This window comes from Symphodus melops (genome assembly GCF_947650265.1).
Source record: "Symphodus melops genome assembly, chromosome: 5".
NCBI classification, from domain to species: domain Eukaryota; kingdom Metazoa; phylum Chordata; class Actinopteri; order Labriformes; family Labridae; genus Symphodus; species Symphodus melops.
The window spans coordinates 6,221,015-6,244,649 of record NC_136695.1 but is presented as its reverse complement, the minus strand read 5'-3'; the positions used below and the strand labels follow the sequence as shown (position 1 = coordinate 6,244,649).

Sequence of the window (23,635 nt, the reverse complement as noted above, 5' to 3'; positions counted from 1 at the left end):
GTTGTCTCAGGTGAGCACTTCCGCCCACACCTCAGCTGCAACCTGGAAGGCAAATTGAATGCGTCTGCACTTGTCCTGTATTTTGCAGGTAAGTACTTTGTAAAATCTACTTACCTTTGAGATACTCAATATTGTTTACGCAACTTTTTGAGATTTAATCTCCCTCGCGGTAAGTGTGGGTTTTGTCTCCCTGTGTGTTGAGTCGCAGGCTTGCTGCGAGGTTTGTGATACAATGAAATTCAGTCTCCTATACATGTAATAAGCTAATGTAAAGGGTTAAATGTTCCAATACATGAGGAATGCGTAAGTCAGATGTTCACTGACAAAAGTAGGTTTTGATGTGTTGTCTAACATTAATGTGTGTCTTGTGTAAACATTAGATATGTCTGCCGTTTGTATAGAGTATTAGTATCCAGAAAGTTGGTCTCGCTTGCAGTAAGCTTACACAGTGAGCACTAAGTTGCAGTGTGATATATTGAAGCCTTGTGAATAGGTGAATGAGTGGGTTTATGTTGTCCAGATGAAGAAAGCGTGAAAGTAAAGTTGCCTTGAATTGGGGCGTGTTGAAAGAATGGATAGGTTTGTGAAAAGGGGTAGAAGATGTATTGCAGTGTGCAAATGAAAGAAAGGAATATGCACATGCATGTTGTAATATATGAATTGGAGTTGAGCTCTTGAAGGAAGGGTTGGGTGGTCCTGAAAAGGACCGTTATGTTGTTGCTGGTTATCAGCGGGTTTACTTGGAGCTGGTGTACTTGGTCACAGCCTTGGTGCCCTCGGACACGGCGTGCTTGGCCAGCTCACCGGGCAGCAGCAGACGGACGGCGGTCTGGATCTCCCTGGAGGTGATGGTGGAGCGCTTGTTGTAGTGAGCCAGGCGGGATGCCTCCCCAGCGATGCGCTCAAAGATGTCGCTCACGAAGGAGTTCATGATGCCCATAGCCTTGGAGGAGATACCGGTGTCGGGGTGGACCTGCTTCAGGACCTTGTAGACGTAGATGGCGTAGCTCTCTTTCCTGGTCCTCCTCCTCTTCTTGCCGGTCTTGGTGGCCTTAGACACGGCTTTCTTGGAGCCCTTCTTGGGCGCTTTCACGGTTTCAGGCATGATTTCTGAGTGGTGGTCTCAGGATCAGATGGCTACGCCTGGTCGGGAGTCTCTCTTTATTTGCTGCTGATGCAAATGAGGGCGTGCTGTTGCTCACAGGGGATTGGCTGGAGCTTGGGCTCTCGGGGCCGTGCTTTGTGTGGAGTGAGCGGGCTTGGTCCGAAATCCGTTTCCCTGAACTATCTCAGTCGTTATTCCAGATGTTGCCATCCAAATATAGTAGGCCATGCCGACTCACAAATGAAGCCAACAAATGCCCGAGGTTACCTTGAGCCGTTAACTGTACAGCCCATCAAGACAGCAACATGTCAACATGCAAGATAGTGGAGGAAAGAGACAGCAGTGAAACCCCTCAGAGGGAAAAAGACCAGAGTTTTGACCGACACATACTCAATATTAAAATGGTGTAAACAGAAGACTGCCAATTCCCAAATGATCTTCTCATTTCGAGCCTCGAGAAAGTTGAGACAAATATTCCACTATTACTATTGATAGCCTATATTTACTGTGTAATAACCAATGTAAGTTGACGGTGTAGGCCTAAAAAAGGACTTGAATACATATTTAAACCTACCTTGTTATTTGTATTGTTCTATCTTTTTGTTGTTGGTTCACATGCATGCCTTTAGCATTGTACCTTCTTTACTTTGAGCTGTTCCTCAAAAGTGAATGCAGCACTACTTTTACATGCTTCAGTCCTACTTGTTTGACATGTGGCCTAATACCTCATGGACGTAAGTAAAGCCTCATGTGTGTTAACATGAGGTTCATGAAGAGTGCAATGATGTGCAATGATGCAATCGAATATGTGCGTTAACTGCGAGGAGGCTGAAGTACAGGACTCATTTGTATCATGTCGTTTTCGATAAAAAATAAGGTCTAGCATCCGGTGCTCTTTGGTTTTTACACTTGAGTCAAAGCCTTTAATTATTGAGGTTGATGTTTGTAACACTATTCCCGCCCTTCACGAGACTGTTCTTTCCTTCCGTTGTTATTGCAACATTGGAAGTGCTGTGTTCGTTAAAAAGCACAAATACAAGCAGTTTACACGGCGTATTACTGGCTTATGATAGAGATATAGACATTGAGAAATGACTCTTCAGATTGAGTGTGTGGCTCTTAAAAGAGCCTTTGGGTTTGAGTATGAGCGGGTCAGGATCAGGTTTAACCTCCGAAGCCGTACAGAGTGCGTCCCTGTCTCTTCAGGGCGTACACCACATCCATGGCGGTCACGGTCTTCCTCTTGGCATGCTCGGTGTAAGTGACGGCATCACGGATCACGTTCTCCAGGAACACCTTCAACACACCGCGGGTCTCCTCGTAGATCAGACCGGAGATACGCTTCACACCACCACGGCGAGCAAGACGGCGGATGGCGGGCTTGGTGATTCCCTGGATGTTATCACGGAGGACTTTACGGTGACGCTTGGCGCCTCCTTTGCCGAGTCCTTTACCTCCCTTTCCTCTTCCAGACATTTTAGTAGATCAGACGATGAGGGCTGAATACTTCCTGCTCCGGAATCACGGTTCTTTAAGTCTTGTCTGAGAACCTCGTAGAACACAGAGCTCTGCTTTTCTTCTTGGGTCACGTCTTTTAAAAACACAATCCTTTGAAGCATTAGCGCCCCCCTCTGAACAGCACTGTGAATCTGGGACATCCTGTTGGACTGACTGAGCTCCACGATGAGCAGGAGTTGCAGCAAACCTTCAACATATTGGGGTGAAATCATGAACACCGATATGAATTAAGCTCATTACTGTTTTATACCATTTCTAAGCAAATGACACAACACGCTCCAGTTCAGCACCTCGGACAGCGAAGGTCAAGAAAAACATCACGGAGAGGAGGACAGGAAGCTTTAACAGCTTAATTGTTGTACTTGTACTCCCTTTTTTTGCAGGTTTTTACTTTATCTGTAGTCAAATTTCATCTCTCATTTTGTTCATTTAGTCACATTTAAACATTGACTCATGTTGGACTGACCGAGCTCCACACTGACCGCAGGAGTTGCAGAAAATATCCAACATATTAGAGTATAATCATTATACAGCGATATAAAGGGAGATTATCACTGCTTTAATTCTATTTTTTTATCAAGAAAATGACACAACATGTTCAGGTTTCCAGTTCAGAACCTGGGACAGCGAAGGTCAAGAAACATATCAAGGAGAGGAGGACAGGAAGCTTTAACAGACTCTTTAAAACATATGATGACTGCATGTAAATACAACTGGCCGGAGTGATGGACTTTTTTTTCTCCAGAGATTATTATTCTACTTTTAATCATTCTATTTTCAAATGATCCTCTTCTCGTTCAATCAATAAATCAATCAATCAATCTTTTTTGTATAGCGGCAATTCATAACAGGTGTTATCTCGAGACACTTTACAAAAAGCAGGTAAAGGACCTTACTGTTTGTCTGTTAACATTAACAAAAGAGCACGAAACAAGACCATGCTCATTGTTATGTTTACAAACAGCAGGTAAAAGACCTTACTTATGGCTGTATTACAAGAGCCCAGCTTAATCCGTCATAGCGTGGCAAGAAGAAATTTCCTTTTAACAGGCAGTAATCTTCAACAGACCCGGGCTCACGACGGAACAGCCATCTGCTAAACTGTGCCGGGCTTGAAATGGGATGGGGGAGATGGGACAAGATGCAGACAGAAGAGTAGGATAGATGCAGAAAGAAGAGTAGGATAGGTACTATAGTAGGATAGTTGATGCTTTAAGGTCACAACTACAACCATTATTCTAAAATAGACAATTCTTCTGACTTTACTCAGAAATAATAGAGGTTGTTGAGTTCAGTTCAGATATGGACTGTTAAGATGTTTCACCACTGAATTATCTCCCATGTTTTCAAGTGGAATATCGAAAAGAGGCAGAGACGTGTGGTGATAATAATGGGATGTGGGTGTATTCAGCAGAACTTGTGGCTATACATAGATAGTCATCAAGGAAAGTTTTAGAGAATGAGTGTACTTCCTTAAACAGCCTTAAACAGCATCATTCGTATTAGGAGATTTCATAAATCATCAGTAAAGTAGTAACCAACACTTGTGAGTGTGTGCGCGCGGTTCGTTCCATTTGTCAAAGCACACGTCTTCCTTACACAATCCTTGAAGTTACTTGAGTTATGTTTGTTTATTTGTTATCTGTGTACCGACCTGGGCTGTGTAAAACTCTGCCCTTTCTGGAGTCTTGCTGTTGAGTCTGCATTCGTGAGTCCCCGCTGTATCTGGCCTTGATGCTTCCATTGAGGCCAAGGAAGTGTACTGTGCTTGAAGTTTGCCTTCATTAAAGCTCACCAGTTACGTGATAAGCAACATTTGTGAATGAGCGATTAATTGACACGTCACACAGTTGCAGATGAGGGCGGATGTGTCTCCGTTGTGCAGCAGATGAACCTGTACTTTTCGTTGCGTGCGTGAAGCTGAACAGCTTCGCATAGAGCTACTGATATCAGAACACCAACTAAAATGAATTATCTAGCAACGTCTGTGATTTTGTTATGCTGAGCCCACCTATCATCGTGTATCTTATCACAAACTATAACTATGCCCATTTGATTTTCATCAGAGTCAAGATTCATTTCAAGATTTTTATTTGTCACGTGCTCATACAGATGTGCAGTGAAATGGAAGGACTTTTCCGCAGGCCACGCAATAACAATAAACACAGTTTCACAATAATAGAATATAGCTAAAGAAATAAAAGTTGTTTCACAAAAATATTAAGTATATCATAGAATACTGTAAACAGTTTAAAGTGTCAGTGTGTTAAAGTGACCGGGGTCCAGTAAAAATAAGTGATGTTCAAGATTTACAAAAAGATCGTTGAATATACAAAAAATAAATACATATTAAAATCATCAGAATAATCAGATGAATTCATTCAGGTAAATTGCTCTCTTGATGGAGTGTGGGTGGCTCTTAAAAGAGCCGTTGTGTTGGTGAGTGTACGCCGTGCGTCTCTACTTCTTGGCGGCCTTCTCGGTCTTCTTGGGCAGCAGGACAGCCTGGATGTTGGGCAGCACGCCACCCTGAGCGATGGTCACTCCTCCGAGCAGCTTGTTGAGCTCCTCGTCGTTGCGGACAGCCAGCTGCAAGTGACGGGGGATGATACGGGTCTTCTTGTTGTCACGGGCAGCGTTACCGGCCAGCTCCAGGATCTCAGCGGTCAGGTACTCCAGCACAGCCGCCAGGTAGACGGGGGCACCGGCTCCAACACGCTGGGCGTAGTTTCCTTTGCGCAGCAGCCTGTGAACACGACCGACTGGGAACTGGAGCCCAGCACGGGAAGAGCGGGTCTTTGCCTTTGCTCTGGCCTTTCCGCCTGTCTTGCCTCTTCCAGACATGGTTGTTGTTTATCTCTTGAGTCGGGACTGAGAGAAATGTAGCCAAGGCGGACATGCTCTCCATTATATGTCCGCGGAGCGCGGGCGTTTTCCTGCCCCTCCAACCAGAAGAGAGGCTTCCAGCAGAGCAGCAGGGGGTGGCTCGCTCCGACTTTGGCTCCACAGTTTGAACAACTTTTCCTCCAATGAGCAGCGGAGATCGAAGCGGGGGCTCGCTCCCCCCGTCGGGGCTGAGCTCCAGAAGCAACCCGTCACCAATCAGGGGCCGGAGGTCTGAGGCAACGTCACTGCGGCACACCCGCTCCTCCGCTTTAAGAGCAGCTCGGCCCGTGTCGAAGTACATTTTTTCTCCCGTTTAGAGAGACAAGAGACGATGGCAAGAACCAAGCAGACCGCTCGTAAGTCCACCGGAGGCAAAGCCCCCAGGAAGCAGCTGGCCACCAAGGCTGCCCGTAAGAGCGCACCGGCCACCGGTGGCGTGAAGAAGCCCCATCGTTACAGGCCCGGTACCGTGGCTCTGAGAGAGATCCGTCGGTACCAGAAATCCACCGAGCTGCTGATCCGCAAGCTGCCCTTCCAGCGTCTGGTCCGTGAGATCGCTCAGGACTTCAAGACCGACCTGCGCTTCCAGAGCTCCGCTGTCATGGCTCTGCAGGAGGCCAGCGAGGCTTACCTGGTCGGCCTCTTTGAGGACACCAATCTGTGCGCCATCCACGCCAAGAGGGTCACCATCATGCCCAAAGACATCCAGCTGGCAAGAAGGATCCGCGGAGAGAGAGCTTAATCTGTCTACTGCTCCAAAACCACAACAACGGCTCTTTTAAGAGCCACCACATTTATTCAGAGCTCTTCCTCTACTGTCCACTGTCTACTGCAAGATGACATATTATAACTAGTCTATAACTAGACTTGCTGCAACCACACAATATAAACCAATTCCCAATATATCACGCGCACAGATTACACATATTGCCATAACTACTGCCGCTGTAGCACTTGTAATTATACGCGTATACAACGTTTTCAAAGTGGCACGCAGAGAGTCTTGAAGCTGCGCAGATGCACCGTGGTGTTTGTCTGTGCTACTCAGCCGTGTTCGACTAATTGACGAGAACATGCAATAAAGCAATAAGCTGTCAGCGCGTCCTGCCTGGCTTTGACTTTCGCTGTCCTTGGTACTGAACCGGAGTATGTTGTGCATGTTGTTGCGTGTAAACACTAATAATTTTCCTTCATATCGATGTATAACCATTTCATTCCAATATATTGAATGTTTTCTGAAAATCCTGATCCATTTCTAACAGGCGCAGTGAAGTTTTCTCCTAAGAAAAGCTGAGATACGTGGACAAGTGGTGGCCGAGACACTTGAAGCTATTGGCCTCTCCACCGAGGGACAAATGATTTGTGGAACTTTAAATAGGAGAGATTCACCCGCTTCAGTTTAAATCACCCGCAGGGCAATATTCATTGTGGCCAGTAGGTGTCAGTAGCAGCATTGATATGTAAACAACGGCACTTTCTTGCGTGTGCATGGAGGAGGAAAGCACAGTTGTTTAGTGATTTATTGTCCCGTGGATTTCATTTTTCTCATGGACTGTTTGAGACATTGTAAAAAGCCTTTGCTCTCCATGATTTTTAAGTCCCTAGAATAAATTCGGACATTATAGGATACTTTGGGTATTATATTTTCTAAGTATAAAAACAAACTAATCACTCTGAAATTCAACACAAACTGTTGGAACCATGGGACCTGCAAAAGTAACATCATGCTGTACTACAGACCGAGACCAACAACACAAACTTATCAGGAGACGAGGGAATAAATCAACTGAGAATTCGGAACATTTTGTAGGGGAAAAAAAGTATAGTGCATAAATCATCCAGTATGCAGGAATGAATTACATGTAGCTTAAATTAAAAAAAAAATCGGAGACACATTAAGCTGGCTACAGACCTGAGCAAGGTACATTTAACAGTGCAGGGCCCTGATGAAGAAAGAACAACAAGGCAAATGGCACAGCGTGTTCCAGCAGGTGTCATTTGTTTATACATCTTACTTCAGGGGTCAAACCTGCGTCCAGTATAACCAGGGCTGTTGTTTCTGTTCATATGGTGTCTTCTCTACAATCTTAGCAAGCCACCATAAACAGGTTTTGCTTTGTTTTTTTAACTACTTTAAAAAAAAATAAACAATCAGAAATAATGTATATTATTTTACTATAAATCCCATAATCCCACATGACAAAATACGAATATTACTGAACGGTTTCTTAATTTCAATTTTACTGAAATAATGACTTTTCATTGAGAAATAACGATAGCTGCAGAATGCCAGAGTATTAAGAGTATTTTCTACCTCAGATATATATATATTTTTTTAACTTTCTAAGGTTGAATCTGCCAGAAACAACATTTCTAGTCTTCAGACGTATCAAGGTGCTATGACATCATTAGTCCTCCATTCACACACTGGTGTTGAAGCAGTCGGAGTAATTTGGGGTTCAGGGTGTTGCCAAAGACAAACACGAGGAACTTTTTTTATTTGGTTCTGGAAGTTGCTTGCCAAAACTACTACATGATTTGTGGAACTTTAAATAGGAGATATTCACCCGCTTCAGTTTAAATCACCCGCAGGGCAATATTCATTGTGGCCAGTAGGTGTCAGTAGCAGCATTGAGATGTAAACAACGGCACTTTCTTGCGTGTGTATGGAGGAGGAAAGCACAGTTGTTTAGTGATTTATTGTCCCGTGGATTTCATTTTTCTCATGGACTGTTTGAGACATTGTAAAAAGCCTTTGCTCTCCATGATTTTTAAGTCCCTAGAATAAATTCGGACATTATAGGATACTTTGGGTATTATATTTTCTAAGTATAAAAACAAACTAATCACTCTGAAATTCAACACAAACTGTTGGAACCATGGGACCTGCAAAAGTAACATCATGCTGTACTACAGACCGAGACCAACAACACAAACTTATCACGAGGGAATAAATCAACTGAGAATTTGGAGCATTTTGTTAAAAAAAGAAAAAAGAAGAACGTATAGTGCATAACACATCCAGTATGCAGGAATAAATTACATGTAGCTTAAGATAAAAATGTGTTAGGATACTAAGGCGCCCGCACACGCATTAGGCTGGCTACAGACCTGAGAAAGGTACATTTAACAGTGCAGTGCAATATGTGTGTATTACAAGATTAGAAAAGAACCGAGAACAGCTGATTGCTTAGGACAGACTCTTTAGAAGTTGTGGTGGCTCTTAAAAGAGCCTTTGATGCTTTGAATAGTGGTCTCAAGATTTACTTCTTGGCCTTCTTGGCTGTAGTCTTCTTTGCGGGTGCTTTCTTAGCTGGAGCTTTCTTCACGGGAGTCTTCTTCGCCACCTTCTTCGGTGCAGCCTTCTTGGGGCTCTTGGCTGCAGGCTTTTTGGCTGCCTTCTTCACCGGAGTTTTCTTGGCTGCGGCTGCCTTCTTCGGGGACTTCTTGACTGCTACTTTCTTGACTGCAGCCTTCTTCTTGGGTGTCGCTTTCTTTGCGGCGGGCTTCTTTGCCTTGGCTGGAGCTTTCTTTGCGACCTTCTTGGCTGCGGGTTTGGCGGCTTTGGGCTCTTTCTTTGCGAGCTTGAAAGATCCTGCGGCCCCCGTGCCTTTAGTCTGGGACAAAGTGCCCTTTGTCACCAGCTTAATCACGGCGGTGTTGATGCGTTTGTTAGCCTTGCTCACATCCACACCTTTAGCCGCCAGTGCCTTCTTCACCGCCGCCAAAGACACACCTTTGCGCTCTTTGGACTCGGCCACAGCGCTGAGGATGAGCTTCGGGAGGGTGGGTCCCTCCTTCTTGGGCTTGGGAGCCGATTTCTTCTTGGGGGCTTTCGCCGGGGCTACTGCTGGAGCTTCTTCTGCCATGATGATCTCTCACTGGACGTGCGGAGCGAACGAGCGGAGGAGGGACATAAATGGAACATGAGAACCGTGAAGAGTCAACCCCTGCAGAAAGCCCTACTCCCGCCTGAAATGTGGCGACACTTTGTGTTTTATCTTCAACATTGTGGGGATATATCTCAGACAGACAATCTGTTGAAACGAAGAAATGTGTGGCAGCAGTTAGAAAACCCTCCTCTCTTCAGACCCAGCTCGTGTTTGGGGGCCAGGGCTCCGTTATTTCGCGACAGCAGGCTTCAAACCTCGACGGTACCCGGTGTGTTTGTGTAACACGCGGGGATTTTCCGTCACATTTCGGCTGCTAAAGTGGCTTCATGAGACCTGTGAACGTTTAAAATGTTGCTAGTGTGCGCAGAGGCTTCCGTTAATCGAACAAAACAAGCATTGACGTTATACTTTGATTAGTTTCGTTATAATCTGACACTTTTCTGGGGAGGTAAACACACGCAGACTCAGGCGGTTAGAAAGACTCACAGATGATGTTGTTGTTGTCGGTTTCAGCTCCAGGTCCGACTAAATGGTTGATTTTATGAGAAGGGGACAAAGTTAAAGTTTGGAAACTGTACGTCTTAACAATCTGACATGAGAGTTAATGCGGGCTGAATGAATCACAGCAGTTTCCATTTGTGTGGAGAGCAGGTTACTGTCTCTGAAGCACAGCCTAGTCTTACCCAGAAGCTGAGAAACTAATCAAATCAGCAAAGGCTGTATGAAATGAGCGTTTCTCTTGACAGTAAATATCCTCATCATTAGTTATTGATTGGTTTGTTTTATGTTACGTGTTTTAATGTGTTTATTCCACTTTAAGTTTTCAGTTTGTGTGGAGAGCAGTTTTGTCTCTGAAATAGTCAAGTCACAGTTGTTCTTAAGGTGAGTTGGTGATTGATTGGTTTTCTGTTTAGTATTTCAGCGTGTAGAAAACGTGTTTGTTACACATTGTTAAACAGTTTCTCAACTGGTCGCAGGCCGTTTTCATTGTGCCTTAAAAAAGTGTCACAAAGTCGATGAAGTGCTTTTTAAACATCCCTTTGTTCTGTCACATTTTTGTACCTTTTAACAGCACAATCTTTTCTGATTCGATGAAAACAAAAAAGTATGGTTGTGATTTTTCATGAAGAAGTTAGCCTTGATGCTAAACCAGGTGGCAACCCCTGTACACAAGATATTAAAGCAGATTAGAGCGACAGACATTCTCCTGATCAGGGATTGGACACATTTATTTATTTACATTTATTCACAGTTCATATCAGTGCAGCGGAGATCATTTGGATTATAGTGGGCTGTAACAGCCGACGAGTTGTGAATAAATTAGCCGCTTATATCACTTTACTGTGAAATGTGTAACATGAACAGTTGAAATGAATCCATAGAAAATACAAGATCTCAAGTGAGAGAAATTCCTTTCATTGTGTTACAAACTAAAAATCAAGCTATAGGCCTCTTTAAGAGGTCCAAGCCCTGTAGTTATTGTCCCACATGTAATTGTGGCACACCCAAAGATATGTAAGCACTTTTGTGTTTATTTTGGATTGAGCTGGTTAAAAGGTATTTTCTAACGACTTGAAAGCCCATATTACGAGCAGATGGGCATTTAATAGTTTTTGTTTCATTACATACACGGTGCAATGTTATTGTTTTTTTGTTTGTTTTGTACAACAGAGCAACAAACAGAAAAACAACAACAATCAATCAAAACCTGACAAGCTCTCACATAGACATATAGGGCCTTCCTTGATTTCATAAGTTTCAAAGAATCAACATAAAGCTGCAGCTCCTTCAAACACATGCTGAAGAGTGGGTCAGTATTTGAGTATTTACATTTGTGTAGAAAATATTTGGCAAGTACAAGTAAGTTATTTAAGTTAAATTCTAATTTTCTGTCCTCCATTATAAAACCAAGTTTCACACTGTTGGATGTCAGGGGAGGCACCTCCATGTTATTACGGGCTGTCCAATTTGTGAAATTCTTCCAAAATAAATCACATACCTTGCAGGAAAACTTCAAGTGCTCAAGTGTTTCTGTTTCTGTTTTACTGTCCAAATGAAATATCCGTCTTAGAAATTCAGCACATGGATAAATGTCATTGAATGTTTTAAAGTTCACCTCTTTGGCTTTAGGGGAGATCGGAAATCTGAGACAATGACATCTAAATCTTTTGACCGCGGAGGTGGAATATTCCTTTAAAATATTCTTTCTTTTGAGAGGAAAGGGAAAAAATTCATGCAATATTATTGTAAAGCAGAGCAGCACCTCAGATGGAACTGACAACGACGGAACAGTTGTGCCGGGTTGTCTCAGGTGAGCACTTCCGCCCACACCTCAGCTGCAACCTGGAAGGCAAATTGAATGCGTCTGCACTTGTCCTGTATTTTGCAGGTAAGTACTTTGTAAAATCTACTTACCTTTGAGATACTCAATATTGTTTACGCAACTTTTTGAGATTTAATCTCCCTCGCGGTAAGTGTGGGTTTTGTCTCCCTGTGTGTTGAGTCGCAGGCTTGCTGCGAGGTTTGTGATACAATGAAATTCAGTCTCCTATACATGTAATAAGCTAATGTAAAGGGTTAAATGTTCCAATACATGAGGAATGCGTAAGTCAGATGTTCACTGACAAAAGTAGGTTTTGATGTGTTGTCTAACATTAATGTGTGTCTTGTGTAAACATTAGATATGTCTGCCGTTTGTATAGAGTATTAGTATCCAGAAAGTTGGTCTCGCTTGCAGTAAGCTTACACAGTGAGCACTAAGTTGCAGTGTGATATATTGAAGCCTTGTGAATAGGTGAATGAGTGGGTTTATGTTGTCCAGATGAAGAAAGCGTGAAAGTAAAGTTGCCTTGAATTGGGGCGTGTTGAAAGAATGGATAGGTTTGTGAAAAGGGGTAGAAGATGTATTGCAGTGTGCAAATGAAAGAAAGGAATATGCACATGCATGTTGTAATATATGAATTGGAGTTGAGCTCTTGAAGGAAGGGTTGGGTGGTCCTGAAAAGGACCGTTATGTTGTTGCTGGTTATCAGCGGGTTTACTTGGAGCTGGTGTACTTGGTCACAGCCTTGGTGCCCTCGGACACGGCGTGCTTGGCCAGCTCACCGGGCAGCAGCAGACGGACGGCGGTCTGGATCTCCCTGGAGGTGATGGTGGAGCGCTTGTTGTAGTGAGCCAGGCGGGATGCCTCCCCAGCGATGCGCTCAAAGATGTCGCTCACGAAGGAGTTCATGATGCCCATAGCCTTGGAGGAGATACCGGTGTCGGGGTGGACCTGCTTCAGGACCTTGTAGACGTAGATGGCGTAGCTCTCTTTCCTGGTCCTCCTCCTCTTCTTGCCGGTCTTGGTGGCCTTAGACACGGCTTTCTTGGAGCCCTTCTTGGGCGCTTTCACGGTTTCAGGCATGATTTCTGAGTGGTGGTCTCAGGATCAGATGGCTACGCCTGGTCGGGAGTCTCTCTTTATTTGCTGCTGATGCAAATGAGGGCGTGCTGTTGCTCACAGGGGATTGGCTGGAGCTTGGGCTCTCGGGGCCGTGCTTTGTGTGGAGTGAGCGGGCTTGGTCCGAAATCCGTTTCCCTGAACTATCTCAGTCGTTATTCCAGATGTTGCCATCCAAATATAGTAGGCCATGCCGACTCACAAATGAAGCCAACAAATGCCCGAGGTTACCTTGAGCCGTTAACTGTACAGCCCATCAAGACAGCAACATGTCAACATGCAAGATAGTGGAGGAAAGAGACAGCAGTGAAACCCCTCAGAGGGAAAAAGACCAGAGTTTTGACCGACACATACTCAATATTAAAATGGTGTAAACAGAAGACTGCCAATTCCCAAATGATCTTCTCATTTCGAGCCTCGAGAAAGTTGAGACAAATATTCCACTATTACTATTGATAGCCTATATTTACTGTGTAATAACCAATGTAAGTTGACGGTGTAGGCCTAAAAAAGGACTTGAATACATATTTAAACCTACCTTGTTATTTGTATTGTTCTATCTTTTTGTTGTTGGTTCACATGCATGCCTTTAGCATTGTACCTTCTTTACTTTGAGCTGTTCCTCAAAAGTGAATGCAGCACTACTTTTACATGCTTCAGTCCTACTTGTTTGACATGTGGCCTAATACCTCATGGACGTAAGTAAAGCCTCATGTGTGTTAACATGAGGTTCATGAAGAGTGCAATGATGTGCAATGATGCAATCGAATATGTGCGTTAACTGCGAGGAGGCTGAAGTACAGGACTCATTTGTATCATGTCGTTTTCGATAAAAAATAAGGTCTAGCATCCGGTGCTCTTTGGTTTTTACACTTGAGTCAAAGCCTTTAATTATTGAGGTTGATGTTTGTAACACTATTCCCGCCCTTCACGAGACTGTTCTTTCCTTCCGTTGTTATTGCAACATTGGAAGTGCTGTGTTCGTTAAAAAGCACAAATACAAGCAGTTTACACGGCGTATTACTGGCTTATGATAGAGATATAGACATTGAGAAATGACTCTTCAGATTGAGTGTGTGGCTCTTAAAAGAGCCTTTGGGTTTGAGTATGAGCGGGTCAGGATCAGGTTTAACCTCCGAAGCCGTACAGAGTGCGTCCCTGTCTCTTCAGGGCGTACACCACATCCATGGCGGTCACGGTCTTCCTCTTGGCATGCTCGGTGTAAGTGACGGCATCACGGATCACGTTCTCCAGGAACACCTTCAACACACCGCGGGTCTCCTCGTAGATCAGACCGGAGATACGCTTCACACCACCACGGCGAGCAAGACGGCGGATGGCGGGCTTGGTGATTCCCTGGATGTTATCACGGAGGACTTTACGGTGACGCTTGGCGCCTCCTTTGCCGAGTCCTTTACCTCCCTTTCCTCTTCCAGACATTTTAGTAGATCAGACGATGAGGGCTGAATACTTCCTGCTCCGGAATCACGGTTCTTTAAGTCTTGTCTGAGAACCTCGTAGAACACAGAGCTCTGCTTTTCTTCTTGGGTCACGTCTTTTAAAAACACAATCCTTTGAAGCATTAGCGCCCCCCTCTGAACAGCACTGTGAATCTGGGACATCCTGTTGGACTGACTGAGCTCCACGATGAGCAGGAGTTGCAGCAAACCTTCAACATATTGGGGTGAAATCATGAACACCGATATGAATTAAGCTCATTACTGTTTTATACCATTTCTAAGCAAATGACACAACACGCTCCAGTTCAGCACCTCGGACAGCGAAGGTCAAGAAAAACATCACGGAGAGGAGGACAGGAAGCTTTAACAGCTTAATTGTTGTACTTGTACTCCCTTTTTTTGCAGGTTTTTACTTTATCTGTAGTCAAATTTCATCTCTCATTTTGTTCATTTAGTCACATTTAAACATTGACTCATGTTGGACTGACCGAGCTCCACACTGACCGCAGGAGTTGCAGAAAATATCCAACATATTAGAGTATAATCATTATACAGCGATATAAAGGGAGATTATCACTGCTTTAATTCTATTTTTTTATCAAGAAAATGACACAACATGTTCAGGTTTCCAGTTCAGAACCTGGGACAGCGAAGGTCAAGAAACATATCAAGGAGAGGAGGACAGGAAGCTTTAACAGACTCTTTAAAACATATGATGACTGCATGTAAATACAACTGGCCGGAGTGATGGACTTTTTTTTCTCCAGAGATTATTATTCTACTTTTAATCATTCTATTTTCAAATGATCCTCTTCTCGTTCAATCAATAAATCAATCAATCAATCTTTTTTGTATAGCGGCAATTCATAACAGGTGTTATCTCGAGACACTTTACAAAAAGCAGGTAAAGGACCTTACTGTTTGTCTGTTAACATTAACAAAAGAGCACGAAACAAGACCATGCTCATTGTTATGTTTACAAACAGCAGGTAAAAGACCTTACTTATGGCTGTATTACAAGAGCCCAGCTTAATCCGTCATAGCGTGGCAAGAAGAAATTTCCTTTTAACAGGCAGTAATCTTCAACAGACCCGGGCTCACGACGGAACAGCCATCTGCTAAACTGTGCCGGGCTTGAAATGGGATGGGGGAGATGGGACAAGATGCAGACAGAAGAGTAGGATAGATGCAGAAAGAAGAGTAGGATAGGTACTATAGTAGGATAGTTGATGCTTTAAGGTCACAACTACAACCATTATTCTAAAATAGACAATTCTTCTGACTTTACTCAGAAATAATAGAGGTTGTTGAGTTCAGTTCAGATATGGACTGTTAAGATGTTTCACCACTGAATTATCTCCCATGTTTTCAAGTGGAATATCGAAAAGAGGCAGAGACGTGTGGTGATAATAATGGGATGTGGGTGTATTCAGCAGAACTTGTGGCTATACATAGATAGTCATCAAGGAAAGTTTTAGAGAATGAGTGTACTTCCTTAAACAGCATCATTCGTATTAGGAGATTTCATAAATCATCAGTAAAGTAGTAACCAACACTTGTGAGTGTGTGCGCGCGGTTCGTTCCATTTGTCAAAGCACACGTCTTCCTTACACAATCCTTGAAGTTACTTGAGTTATGTTTGTTTATTTGTTATCTGTGTACCGACCTGGGCTGTGTAAAACTCTGCCCTTTCTGGAGTCTTGCTGTTGAGTCTGCATTCGTGAGTCCCCGCTGTATCTGGCCTTGATGCTTCCATTGAGGCCAAGGAAGTGTACTGTGCTTGAAGTTTGCCTTCATTAAAGCTCACCAGTTACGTGATAAGCAACATTTGTGAATGAGCGATTAATTGACACGTCACACAGTTGCAGATGAGGGCGGATGTGTCTCCGTTGTGCAGCAGATGAACCTGTACTTTTCGTTGCGTGCGTGAAGCTGAACAGCTTCGCATAGAGCTACTGATATCAGAACACCAACTAAAATGAATTATCTAGCAACGTCTGTGATTTTGTTATGCTGAGCCCACCTATCATCGTGTATCTTATCACAAACTATAACTATGCCCATTTGATTTTCATCAGAGTCAAGATTCATTTCAAGATTTTTATTTGTCACGTGCTCATACAGATGTGCAGTGAAATGGAAGGACTTTTCCGCAGGCCACGCAATAACAATAAACACAGTTTCACAATAATAGAATATAGCTAAAGAAATAAAAGTTGTTTCACAAAAATATTAAGTATATCATAGAATACTGTAAACAGTTTAAAGTGTCAGTGTGTTAAAGTGACCGGGGTCCAGTAAAAATAAGTGATGTTCAAGATTTACAAAAAGATCGTTGAATATACAAAAAATAAATACATATTAAAATCATCAGAATAATCAGATGAATTCATTCAGGTAAATTGCTCTCTTGATGGAGTGTGGGTGGCTCTTAAAAGAGCCGTTGTGTTGGTGAGTGTACGCCGTGCGTCTCTACTTCTTGGCGGCCTTCTCGGTCTTCTTGGGCAGCAGGACAGCCTGGATGTTGGGCAGCACGCCACCCTGAGCGATGGTCACTCCTCCGAGCAGCTTGTTGAGCTCCTCGTCGTTGCGGACAGCCAGCTGCAAGTGACGGGGGATGATACGGGTCTTCTTGTTGTCACGGGCAGCGTTACCGGCCAGCTCCAGGATCTCAGCGGTCAGGTACTCCAGCACAGCCGCCAGGTAGACGGGGGCACCGGCTCCAACACGCTGGGCGTAGTTTCCTTTGCGCAGCAGCCTGTGAACACGACCGACTGGGAACTGGAGCCCAGCACGGGAAGAGCGGGTCTTTGCCTTTGCTCTGGCCTTTCCGCCTGTCTTGCCTCTTCCAGACATGGTTGTTGTTTATCTCTTGAGTCGGGACTGAGAGAAATGTAGCCAAGGCGGACATGCTCTCCATTATATGTCCGCGGAGCGCGGGCGTTTTCCTGCCCCTCCAACCAGAAGAGAGGCTTCCAGCAGAGCAGCAGGGGGTGGCTCGCTCCGACTTTGGCTCCACAGTTTGAACAACTTTTCCTCCAATGAGCAGCGGAGATCGAAGCGGGGGCTCGCTCCCCCCGTCGGGGCTGAGCTCCAGAAGCAACCCGTCACCAATCAGGGGCCGGAGGTCTGAGGCAACGTCACTGCGGCACACCCGCTCCTCCGCTTTAAGAGCAGCTCGGCCCGTGTCGAAGTACATTTTTTCTCCCGTTTAGAGAGACAAGAGACGATGGCAAGAACCAAGCAGACCGCTCGTAAGTCCACCGGAGGCAAAGCCCCCAGGAAGCAGCTGGCCACCAAGGCTGCCCGTAAGAGCGCACCGGCCACCGGTGGCGTGAAGAAGCCCCATCGTTACAGGCCCGGTACCGTGGCTCTGAGAGAGATCCGTCGGTACCAGAAATCCACCGAGCTGCTGATCCGCAAGCTGCCCTTCCAGCGTCTGGTCCGTGAGATCGCTCAGGACTTCAAGACCGACCTGCGCTTCCAGAGCTCCGCTGTCATGGCTCTGCAGGAGGCCAGCGAGGCTTACCTGGTCGGCCTCTTTGAGGACACCAATCTGTGCGCCATCCACGCCAAGAGGGTCACCATCATGCCCAAAGACATCCAGCTGGCAAGAAGGATCCGCGGAGAGAGAGCTTAATCTGTCTACTGCTCCAAAACCACAACAACGGCTCTTTTAAGAGCCACCACATTTATTCAGAGCTCTTCCTCTACTGTCCACTGTCTACTGCAAGATGACATATTATAACTAGTCTATAACTAGACTTGCTGCAACCACACAATATAAACCAATTCCCAATATATCACGCGCACAGATTACACATATTGCCATAACTACTGCCGCTGTAGCACTTGTAATTATACGCGTATACAACGTTTTCAAAGTGGCACGCAGAGAGTCTTGAAGCTGCGCAGATGCACCGTGGTGTTTGTCTGTGCTACTCAGCCGTGTTCGACTAATTGACGAGAACATGCAATAAAGCAATAAGCTGTCAGCGCGTCCTGCCTGGCTTTGACTTTCGCTGTCCTTGGTACTGAACCGGAGTATGTTGTGCATGTTGTTGCGTGTAAACACTAATAATTTTCCTTCATATCGATGTATAACCATTTCATTCCAATATATTGAATGTTTTCTGAAAATCCTGATCCATTTCTAACAGGCGCAGTGAAGTTTTCTCCTAAGAAAAGCTGAGATACGTGGACAAGTGGTGGCCGAGACACTTGAAGCTATTGGCCTCTCCACCGAGGGACAAATGATTTGTGGAACTTTAAATAGGAGAGATTCACCCGCTTCAGTTTAAATCACCCGCAGGGCAATATTCATTGTGGCCAGTAGGTGTCAGTAGCAGCATTGATATGTAAACAACGGCACTTTCTTGCGTGTGCATGGAGGAGGAAAGCACAGTTGTTTAGTGATTTATTGTCCCGTGGATTTCATTTTTCTCATGGACTGTTTGAGACATTGTAAAAAGCCTTTGCTCTCCATGATTTTTAAGTCCCTAGAATAAATTCGGACATTATAGGATACTTTGGGTATTATATTTTCTAAGTATAAAAACAAACTAATCACTCTGAAATTCAACACAAACTGTTGGAACCATGGGACCTGCAAAAGTAACATCATGCTGTACTACAGACCGAGACCAACAACACAAACTTATCAGGAGACGAGGGAATAAATCAACTGAGAATTCGGAACATTTTGTAGGGGAAAAAAAGTATAGTGCATAAATCATCCAGTATGCAGGAATGAATTACATGTAGCTTAAATTAAAAAAAAAATCGGAGACACATTAAGCTGGCTACAGACCTGAGCAAGGTACATTTAACAGTGCAGGGCCCTGATGAAGAAAGAACAACAAGGCAAATGGCACAGCGTGTTCCAGCAGGTGTCATTTGTTTATACATCTTACTTCAGGGGTCAAACCTGCGTCCAGTATAACCAGGGCTGTTGTTTCTGTTCATATGGTGTCTTCTCTACAATCTTAGCAAGCCACCATAAACAGGTTTTGCTTTGTTTTTTTAACTACTTTAAAAAAAAATAAACAATCAGAAATAATGTATATTATTTTACTATAAATCCCATAATCCCACATGACAAAATACGAATATTACTGAACGGTTTCTTAATTTCAATTTTACTGAAATAATGACTTTTCATTGAGAAATAACGATAGCTGCAGAATGCCAGAGTATTAAGAGTATTTTCTACCTCAGATATACATATATTTTTTTAACTTTCTAAGGTTGAATCTGCCAGAAACAACATTTCTAGTCTTCAGACGTATCAAGGTGCTTTGACATCATTAGTCCTCCATTCACACACTGGTGTTGAAGCAGTCGGAGTAATTTGGGGTTCAGGGTGTTGCCAAAGACAAACACGAGGAACTTTTTTTATTTGGTTCTGGAAGTTGCTTGCCAAAACTACTACATGATTTGTGGAACTTTAAATAGGAGATATTCACCCGCTTCAGTTTAAATCACCCGCAGGGCAATATTCATTGTGGCCAGTAGGTGTCAGTAGCAGCATTGAGATGTAAACAACGGCACTTTCTTGCGTGTGTATGGAGGAGGAAAGCACAGTTGTTTAGTGATTTATTGTCCCGTGGATTTCATTTTTCTCATGGACTGTTTGAGACATTGTAAAAAGCCTTTGCTCTCCATGATTTTTAAGTCCCTAGAATAAATTCGGACATTATAGGATACTTTGGGTATTATATTTTCTAAGTATAAAAACAAACTAATCACTCTGAAATTCAACACAAACTGTTGGAACCATGGGACCTGCAAAAGTAACATCATGCTGTACTACAGACCGAGACCAACAACACAAACTTATCACGAGGGAATAAATCAACTGAGAATTTGGAGCATTTTGTTAAAAAAAGAAAAAAGAAGAACGTATAGTGCATAACACATCCAGTATGCAGGAATAAATTACATGTAGCTTAAGATAAAAATGTGTTAGGATACTAAGGCGCCCGCACACGCATTAGGCTGGCTACAGACCTGAGAAAGGTACATTTAACAGTGCAGTGCAATATGTGTGTATTACAAGATTAGAAAAGAACCGAGAACAGCTGATTGCTTAGGACAGACTCTTTAGAAGTTGTGGTGGCTCTTAAAAGAGCCTTTGATGCTTTGAATAGTGGTCTCAAGATTTACTTCTTGGCCTTCTTGGCTGTAGTCTTCTTTGCGGGTGCTTTCTTAGCTGGAGCTTTCTTCACGGGAGTCTTCTTCGCCACCTTCTTCGGTGCAGCCTTCTTGGGGCTCTTGGCTGCAGGCTTTTTGGCTGCCTTCTTCACCGGAGTTTTCTTGGCTGCGGCTGCCTTCTTCGGGGACTTCTTGACTGCTACTTTCTTGACTGCAGCCTTCTTCTTGGGTGTCGCTTTCTTTGCGGCGGGCTTCTTTGCCTTGGCTGGAGCTTTCTTTGCGACCTTCTTGGCTGCGGGTTTGGCGGCTTTGGGCTCTTTCTTTGCGAGCTTGAAAGATCCTGCGGCCCCCGTGCCTTTAGTCTGGGACAAAGTGCCCTTTGTCACCAGCTTAATCACGGCGGTGTTGATGCGTTTGTTAGCCTTGCTCACATCCACACCTTTAGCCGCCAGTGCCTTCTTCACCGCCGCCAAAGACACACCTTTGCGCTCTTTGGACTCGGCCACAGCGCTGAGGATGAGCTTCGGGAGGGTGGGTCCCTCCTTCTTGGGCTTGGGAGCCGATTTCTTCTTGGGGGCTTTCGCCGGGGCTACTGCTGGAGCTTCTTCTGCCATGATGATCTCTCACTGGACGTGCGGAGGGAACGAGCGGAGGAGGGACGTAAATGGAACATGAGAACCGTGAAGAGTCAACCCCTGCAGAAAGCCCTACTCCCGCCTGAAATGTGGCGACACTTTGTGTTTTATCTTCAACATTGTGGGGATATATCTCAGACAGACAATCTGTTGAAACGAAGAAATGTGTGGCAGCAGTTAGAAAACCCTCCTCTCTTCAGACCCAGCTCGTGTTTGGGGGCCAGGGCTCCGTTATTTCGCGACAGCAGGCTTCAAACCTCGACGGTACCCGGTGTGTTTGTGTAACACGCGGGGATTTTCCGTCACATTTCGGCTGCTAAAGTGGCTTCATGAGACCTGTGAACGTTTAAAATGTTGCTAGTGTGCGCAGAGGCTTCCGTTAATCGAACAAAACAAGCATTGACGTTATACTTTGATTAGTTTCGTTATAATCTGACACTTTTCTGGGGAGGTAAACACACGCAGACTCAGGCGGTTAGAAAGACTCACAGATGATGTTGTTGTTGTCGGTTTCAGCTCCAGGTCCGACTAAATGGTTGATTTTATGAGAAGGGGACAAAGTTAAAGTTTGGAAACTGTACGTCTTAACAATCTGACATGAGAGTTAATGCGGGCTGAATGAATCACAGCAGTTTCCATTTGTGTGGAGAGCAGGTTACTGTCTCTGAAGCACAGCCTAGTCTTACCCAGAAGCTGAGAAACTAATCAAATCAGCAAAGGCTGTATGAAATGAGCGTTTGTCTTGACAGTAAATATCCTCATCATTAGTTATTGATTGGTTTGTTTTATGTTACGTGTTTTAATGTGTTTATTCCACTTTAAGTTTTCAGTTTGTGTGGAGAGCAGTTTTGTCTCTGAAATAGTCAAGTCACAGTTGTTCTTAAGGTGAGTTGGTGATTGATTGGTTTTCTGTTTAGTATTTCAGCGTGTAGAAAACGTGTTTGTTACACATTGTTAAACAGTTTCTCAACTGGTCGCAGGCCGTTTTCATTGTGCCTTAAAAAAGTGTCACAAAGTCGATGAAGTGCTTTTTAAACATCCCTTTGTTCTGTCACATTTTTGTACCTTTTAACAGCACAATCTTTTCTGATTCGATGAAAACAAAAAAGTATGGTTGTGATTTTTCATGAAGAAGTTAGCCTTGATGCTAAACCAGGTGGCAACCCCTGTACACAAGATATTAAAGCAGATTAGAGCGACAGACATTCTCCTGATCAGGGATTGGACACATTTATTTATTTACATTTATTCACAGTTCATATCAGTGCAGCGGAGATCATTTGGATTATAGTGGGCTGTAACAGCCGACGAGTTGTGAATAAATTAGCCGCTTATATCACTTTACTGTGAAATGTGTAACATGAACAGTTGAAATGAATCCATAGAAAATACAAGATCTCAAGTGAGAGAAATTCCTTTCATTGTGTTACAAACTAAAAATCAAGCTATAGGCCTCTTTAAGAGGTCCAAGCCCTGTAGTTATTGTCCCACATGTAATTGTGGCACACCCAAAGATATGTAAGCACTTTTGTGTTTATTTTGGATTGAGCTGGTTAAAAGGTATTTTCTAACGACTTGAAAGCCCATATTACGAGCAGATGGGCATTTAATAGTTTTTGTTTCATTACATACACGGTGCAATGTTATTGTTTTTTTGTTTGTTTTGTACAACAGAGCAACAAACAGAAAAACAACAACAATCAATCAAAACCTGACAAGCTCTCACATAGACATATAGGGCCTTCCTTGATTTCATAAGTTTCAAAGAATCAACATAAAGCTGCAGCTCCTTCAAACACATGCTGAAGAGTGGGTCAGTATTTGAGTATTTACATTTGTGTAGAAAATATTTGGCAAGTACAAGTAAGTTATTTAAGTTAAATTCTAATTTTCTGTCCTCCATTATAAAACCAAGTTTCACACTGTTGGATGTCAGGGGAGGCACCTCCATGTTATTACGGGCTGTCCAATTTGTGAAATTCTTCCAAAATAAATCACATACCTTGCAGGAAAACTTCAAGTGCTCAAGTGTTTCTGTTTCTGTTTTACTGTCCAAATGAAATATCCGTCTTAGAAATTCAGCACATGGATAAATGTCATTGAATGTTTTAAAGTTCACCTCTTTGGCTTTAGGGGAGATCGGAAATCTGAGACAATGACATCTAATATTTTTGGCCGCGGAGGTGGAATATTCCTTTAAAATATTCTTTCTTTTGAGAGGAAAGGGAAAAAATTCATGCAATATTATTGTAAAGCAGAGCAGCACCTCAGATGGAACTGACAACGACGGAACAGTTGTGCCGGGTTGTCTCAGGTGAGCACTTCCGCCCACACCTCAGCTGCAACCTGGAAGGCAAATTGAATGCGTCTGCACTTGTCCTGTATTTTGCAGGTAAGTACTTTGTAAAATCTACTTACCTTTGAGATACTCAATATTGTTTACGCAACTTTTTGAGATTTAATCTCCCTCGCGGTAAGTGTGGGTTTTGTCTCCCTGTGTGTTGAGTCGCAGGCTTGCTGCGAGGTTTGTGATACAATGAAAT

General features: G+C 43.8%; 10 protein-coding genes across 10 annotated transcripts; 2 read left to right on the top strand and 8 right to left on the bottom strand.

Moving 5' to 3' along the window:
- Nucleotides 1–686: 686 nt before the first annotated feature.
- Nucleotides 687–1,155, bottom strand: LOC306824557 (histone H2B 1/2-like). The gene has a single exon (XM_079344736.1). It carries the CDS (start codon nt 1,103–1,105, stop codon nt 737–739), a length of 369 nt encoding a protein of 122 aa, XP_079200862.1. The 5' UTR covers nt 1,106–1,155; the 3' UTR covers nt 687–736.
- A 1,061-nt stretch (nt 1,156–2,216) lies between these two features.
- On the bottom strand, nt 2,217–2,641 carry LOC306824560 (histone H4). The gene has a single exon (XM_079344739.1). The coding sequence runs from the start codon at nt 2,579–2,581 to the stop codon at nt 2,270–2,272; it is 312 nt and encodes a 103-aa protein (XP_079200865.1). The 5' UTR covers nt 2,582–2,641; the 3' UTR covers nt 2,217–2,269.
- Nucleotides 2,642–5,027: 2,386 nt separating this feature from the next.
- LOC306824553 (histone H2A) lies at nt 5,028–5,493 on the bottom strand. Its single transcript, XM_079344732.1, has one exon. It carries the CDS (start codon nt 5,465–5,467, stop codon nt 5,084–5,086), a length of 384 nt encoding a protein of 127 aa, XP_079200858.1. The 5' UTR covers nt 5,468–5,493; the 3' UTR covers nt 5,028–5,083.
- A 306-nt stretch (nt 5,494–5,799) lies between these two features.
- LOC306824549 (histone H3.2) lies at nt 5,800–6,276 on the top strand. Its single transcript, XM_079344728.1, has one exon. The coding sequence runs from the start codon at nt 5,841–5,843 to the stop codon at nt 6,249–6,251; it is 411 nt and encodes a 136-aa protein (XP_079200854.1). The 5' UTR covers nt 5,800–5,840; the 3' UTR covers nt 6,252–6,276.
- A 2,496-nt stretch (nt 6,277–8,772) lies between these two features.
- On the bottom strand, nt 8,773–9,396 carry LOC306824547 (histone H1-like; the record flags this gene model as incomplete). The annotated part of the gene is made up of 1 exon (XM_079344726.1): nt 8,773–9,396. The coding sequence occupies exon 1, from the start codon at nt 9,376–9,378 to the stop codon at nt 8,773–8,775; it is 606 nt and encodes a 201-aa protein (XP_079200852.1). The 5' UTR covers nt 9,379–9,396.
- A 2,993-nt stretch (nt 9,397–12,389) lies between these two features.
- Nucleotides 12,390–12,858, bottom strand: LOC306824556 (histone H2B 1/2-like). The gene has a single exon (XM_079344735.1). The coding sequence runs from the start codon at nt 12,806–12,808 to the stop codon at nt 12,440–12,442; it is 369 nt and encodes a 122-aa protein (XP_079200861.1). The 5' UTR covers nt 12,809–12,858; the 3' UTR covers nt 12,390–12,439.
- A 1,061-nt stretch (nt 12,859–13,919) lies between these two features.
- On the bottom strand, nt 13,920–14,344 carry LOC306824562 (histone H4). Its single transcript, XM_079344741.1, has one exon. It carries the CDS (start codon nt 14,282–14,284, stop codon nt 13,973–13,975), a length of 312 nt encoding a protein of 103 aa, XP_079200867.1. The 5' UTR covers nt 14,285–14,344; the 3' UTR covers nt 13,920–13,972.
- Nucleotides 14,345–16,720: 2,376 nt separating this feature from the next.
- Nucleotides 16,721–17,186, bottom strand: LOC306824552 (histone H2A). Its single transcript, XM_079344731.1, has one exon. It carries the CDS (start codon nt 17,158–17,160, stop codon nt 16,777–16,779), a length of 384 nt encoding a protein of 127 aa, XP_079200857.1. The 5' UTR covers nt 17,161–17,186; the 3' UTR covers nt 16,721–16,776.
- Nucleotides 17,187–17,492: 306 nt separating this feature from the next.
- Nucleotides 17,493–17,969, top strand: LOC306824548 (histone H3.2). Its single transcript, XM_079344727.1, has one exon. It carries the CDS (start codon nt 17,534–17,536, stop codon nt 17,942–17,944), a length of 411 nt encoding a protein of 136 aa, XP_079200853.1. The 5' UTR covers nt 17,493–17,533; the 3' UTR covers nt 17,945–17,969.
- Nucleotides 17,970–20,465: 2,496 nt separating this feature from the next.
- Nucleotides 20,466–21,109, bottom strand: LOC306824546 (histone H1-like; the record flags this gene model as incomplete). The annotated part of the gene is made up of 1 exon (XM_079344725.1): nt 20,466–21,109. The coding sequence occupies exon 1, from the start codon at nt 21,069–21,071 to the stop codon at nt 20,466–20,468; it is 606 nt and encodes a 201-aa protein (XP_079200851.1). The 5' UTR covers nt 21,072–21,109.
- Between the last annotated feature and the right edge of the window lie 2,526 nt (nt 21,110–23,635).

What these genes read in the sequence shown, in the direction of transcription:
- LOC306824557 (XM_079344736.1), bottom strand. Translation starts at nt 1,105, where the DNA reads ATGCCTGAAACCGTGAAAGCGCCCAAGAAGGGCTCCAAGAAAGCCGTG.
- LOC306824560 (XM_079344739.1), bottom strand. Translation starts at nt 2,581, where the DNA reads ATGTCTGGAAGAGGAAAGGGAGGTAAAGGACTCGGCAAAGGAGGCGCC.
- LOC306824553 (XM_079344732.1), bottom strand. Translation starts at nt 5,467, where the DNA reads ATGTCTGGAAGAGGCAAGACAGGCGGAAAGGCCAGAGCAAAGGCAAAG.
- LOC306824549 (XM_079344728.1), top strand. Translation starts at nt 5,841, where the DNA reads ATGGCAAGAACCAAGCAGACCGCTCGTAAGTCCACCGGAGGCAAAGCC.
- LOC306824556 (XM_079344735.1), bottom strand. Translation starts at nt 12,808, where the DNA reads ATGCCTGAAACCGTGAAAGCGCCCAAGAAGGGCTCCAAGAAAGCCGTG.
- LOC306824562 (XM_079344741.1), bottom strand. Translation starts at nt 14,284, where the DNA reads ATGTCTGGAAGAGGAAAGGGAGGTAAAGGACTCGGCAAAGGAGGCGCC.
- LOC306824552 (XM_079344731.1), bottom strand. Translation starts at nt 17,160, where the DNA reads ATGTCTGGAAGAGGCAAGACAGGCGGAAAGGCCAGAGCAAAGGCAAAG.
- LOC306824548 (XM_079344727.1), top strand. Translation starts at nt 17,534, where the DNA reads ATGGCAAGAACCAAGCAGACCGCTCGTAAGTCCACCGGAGGCAAAGCC.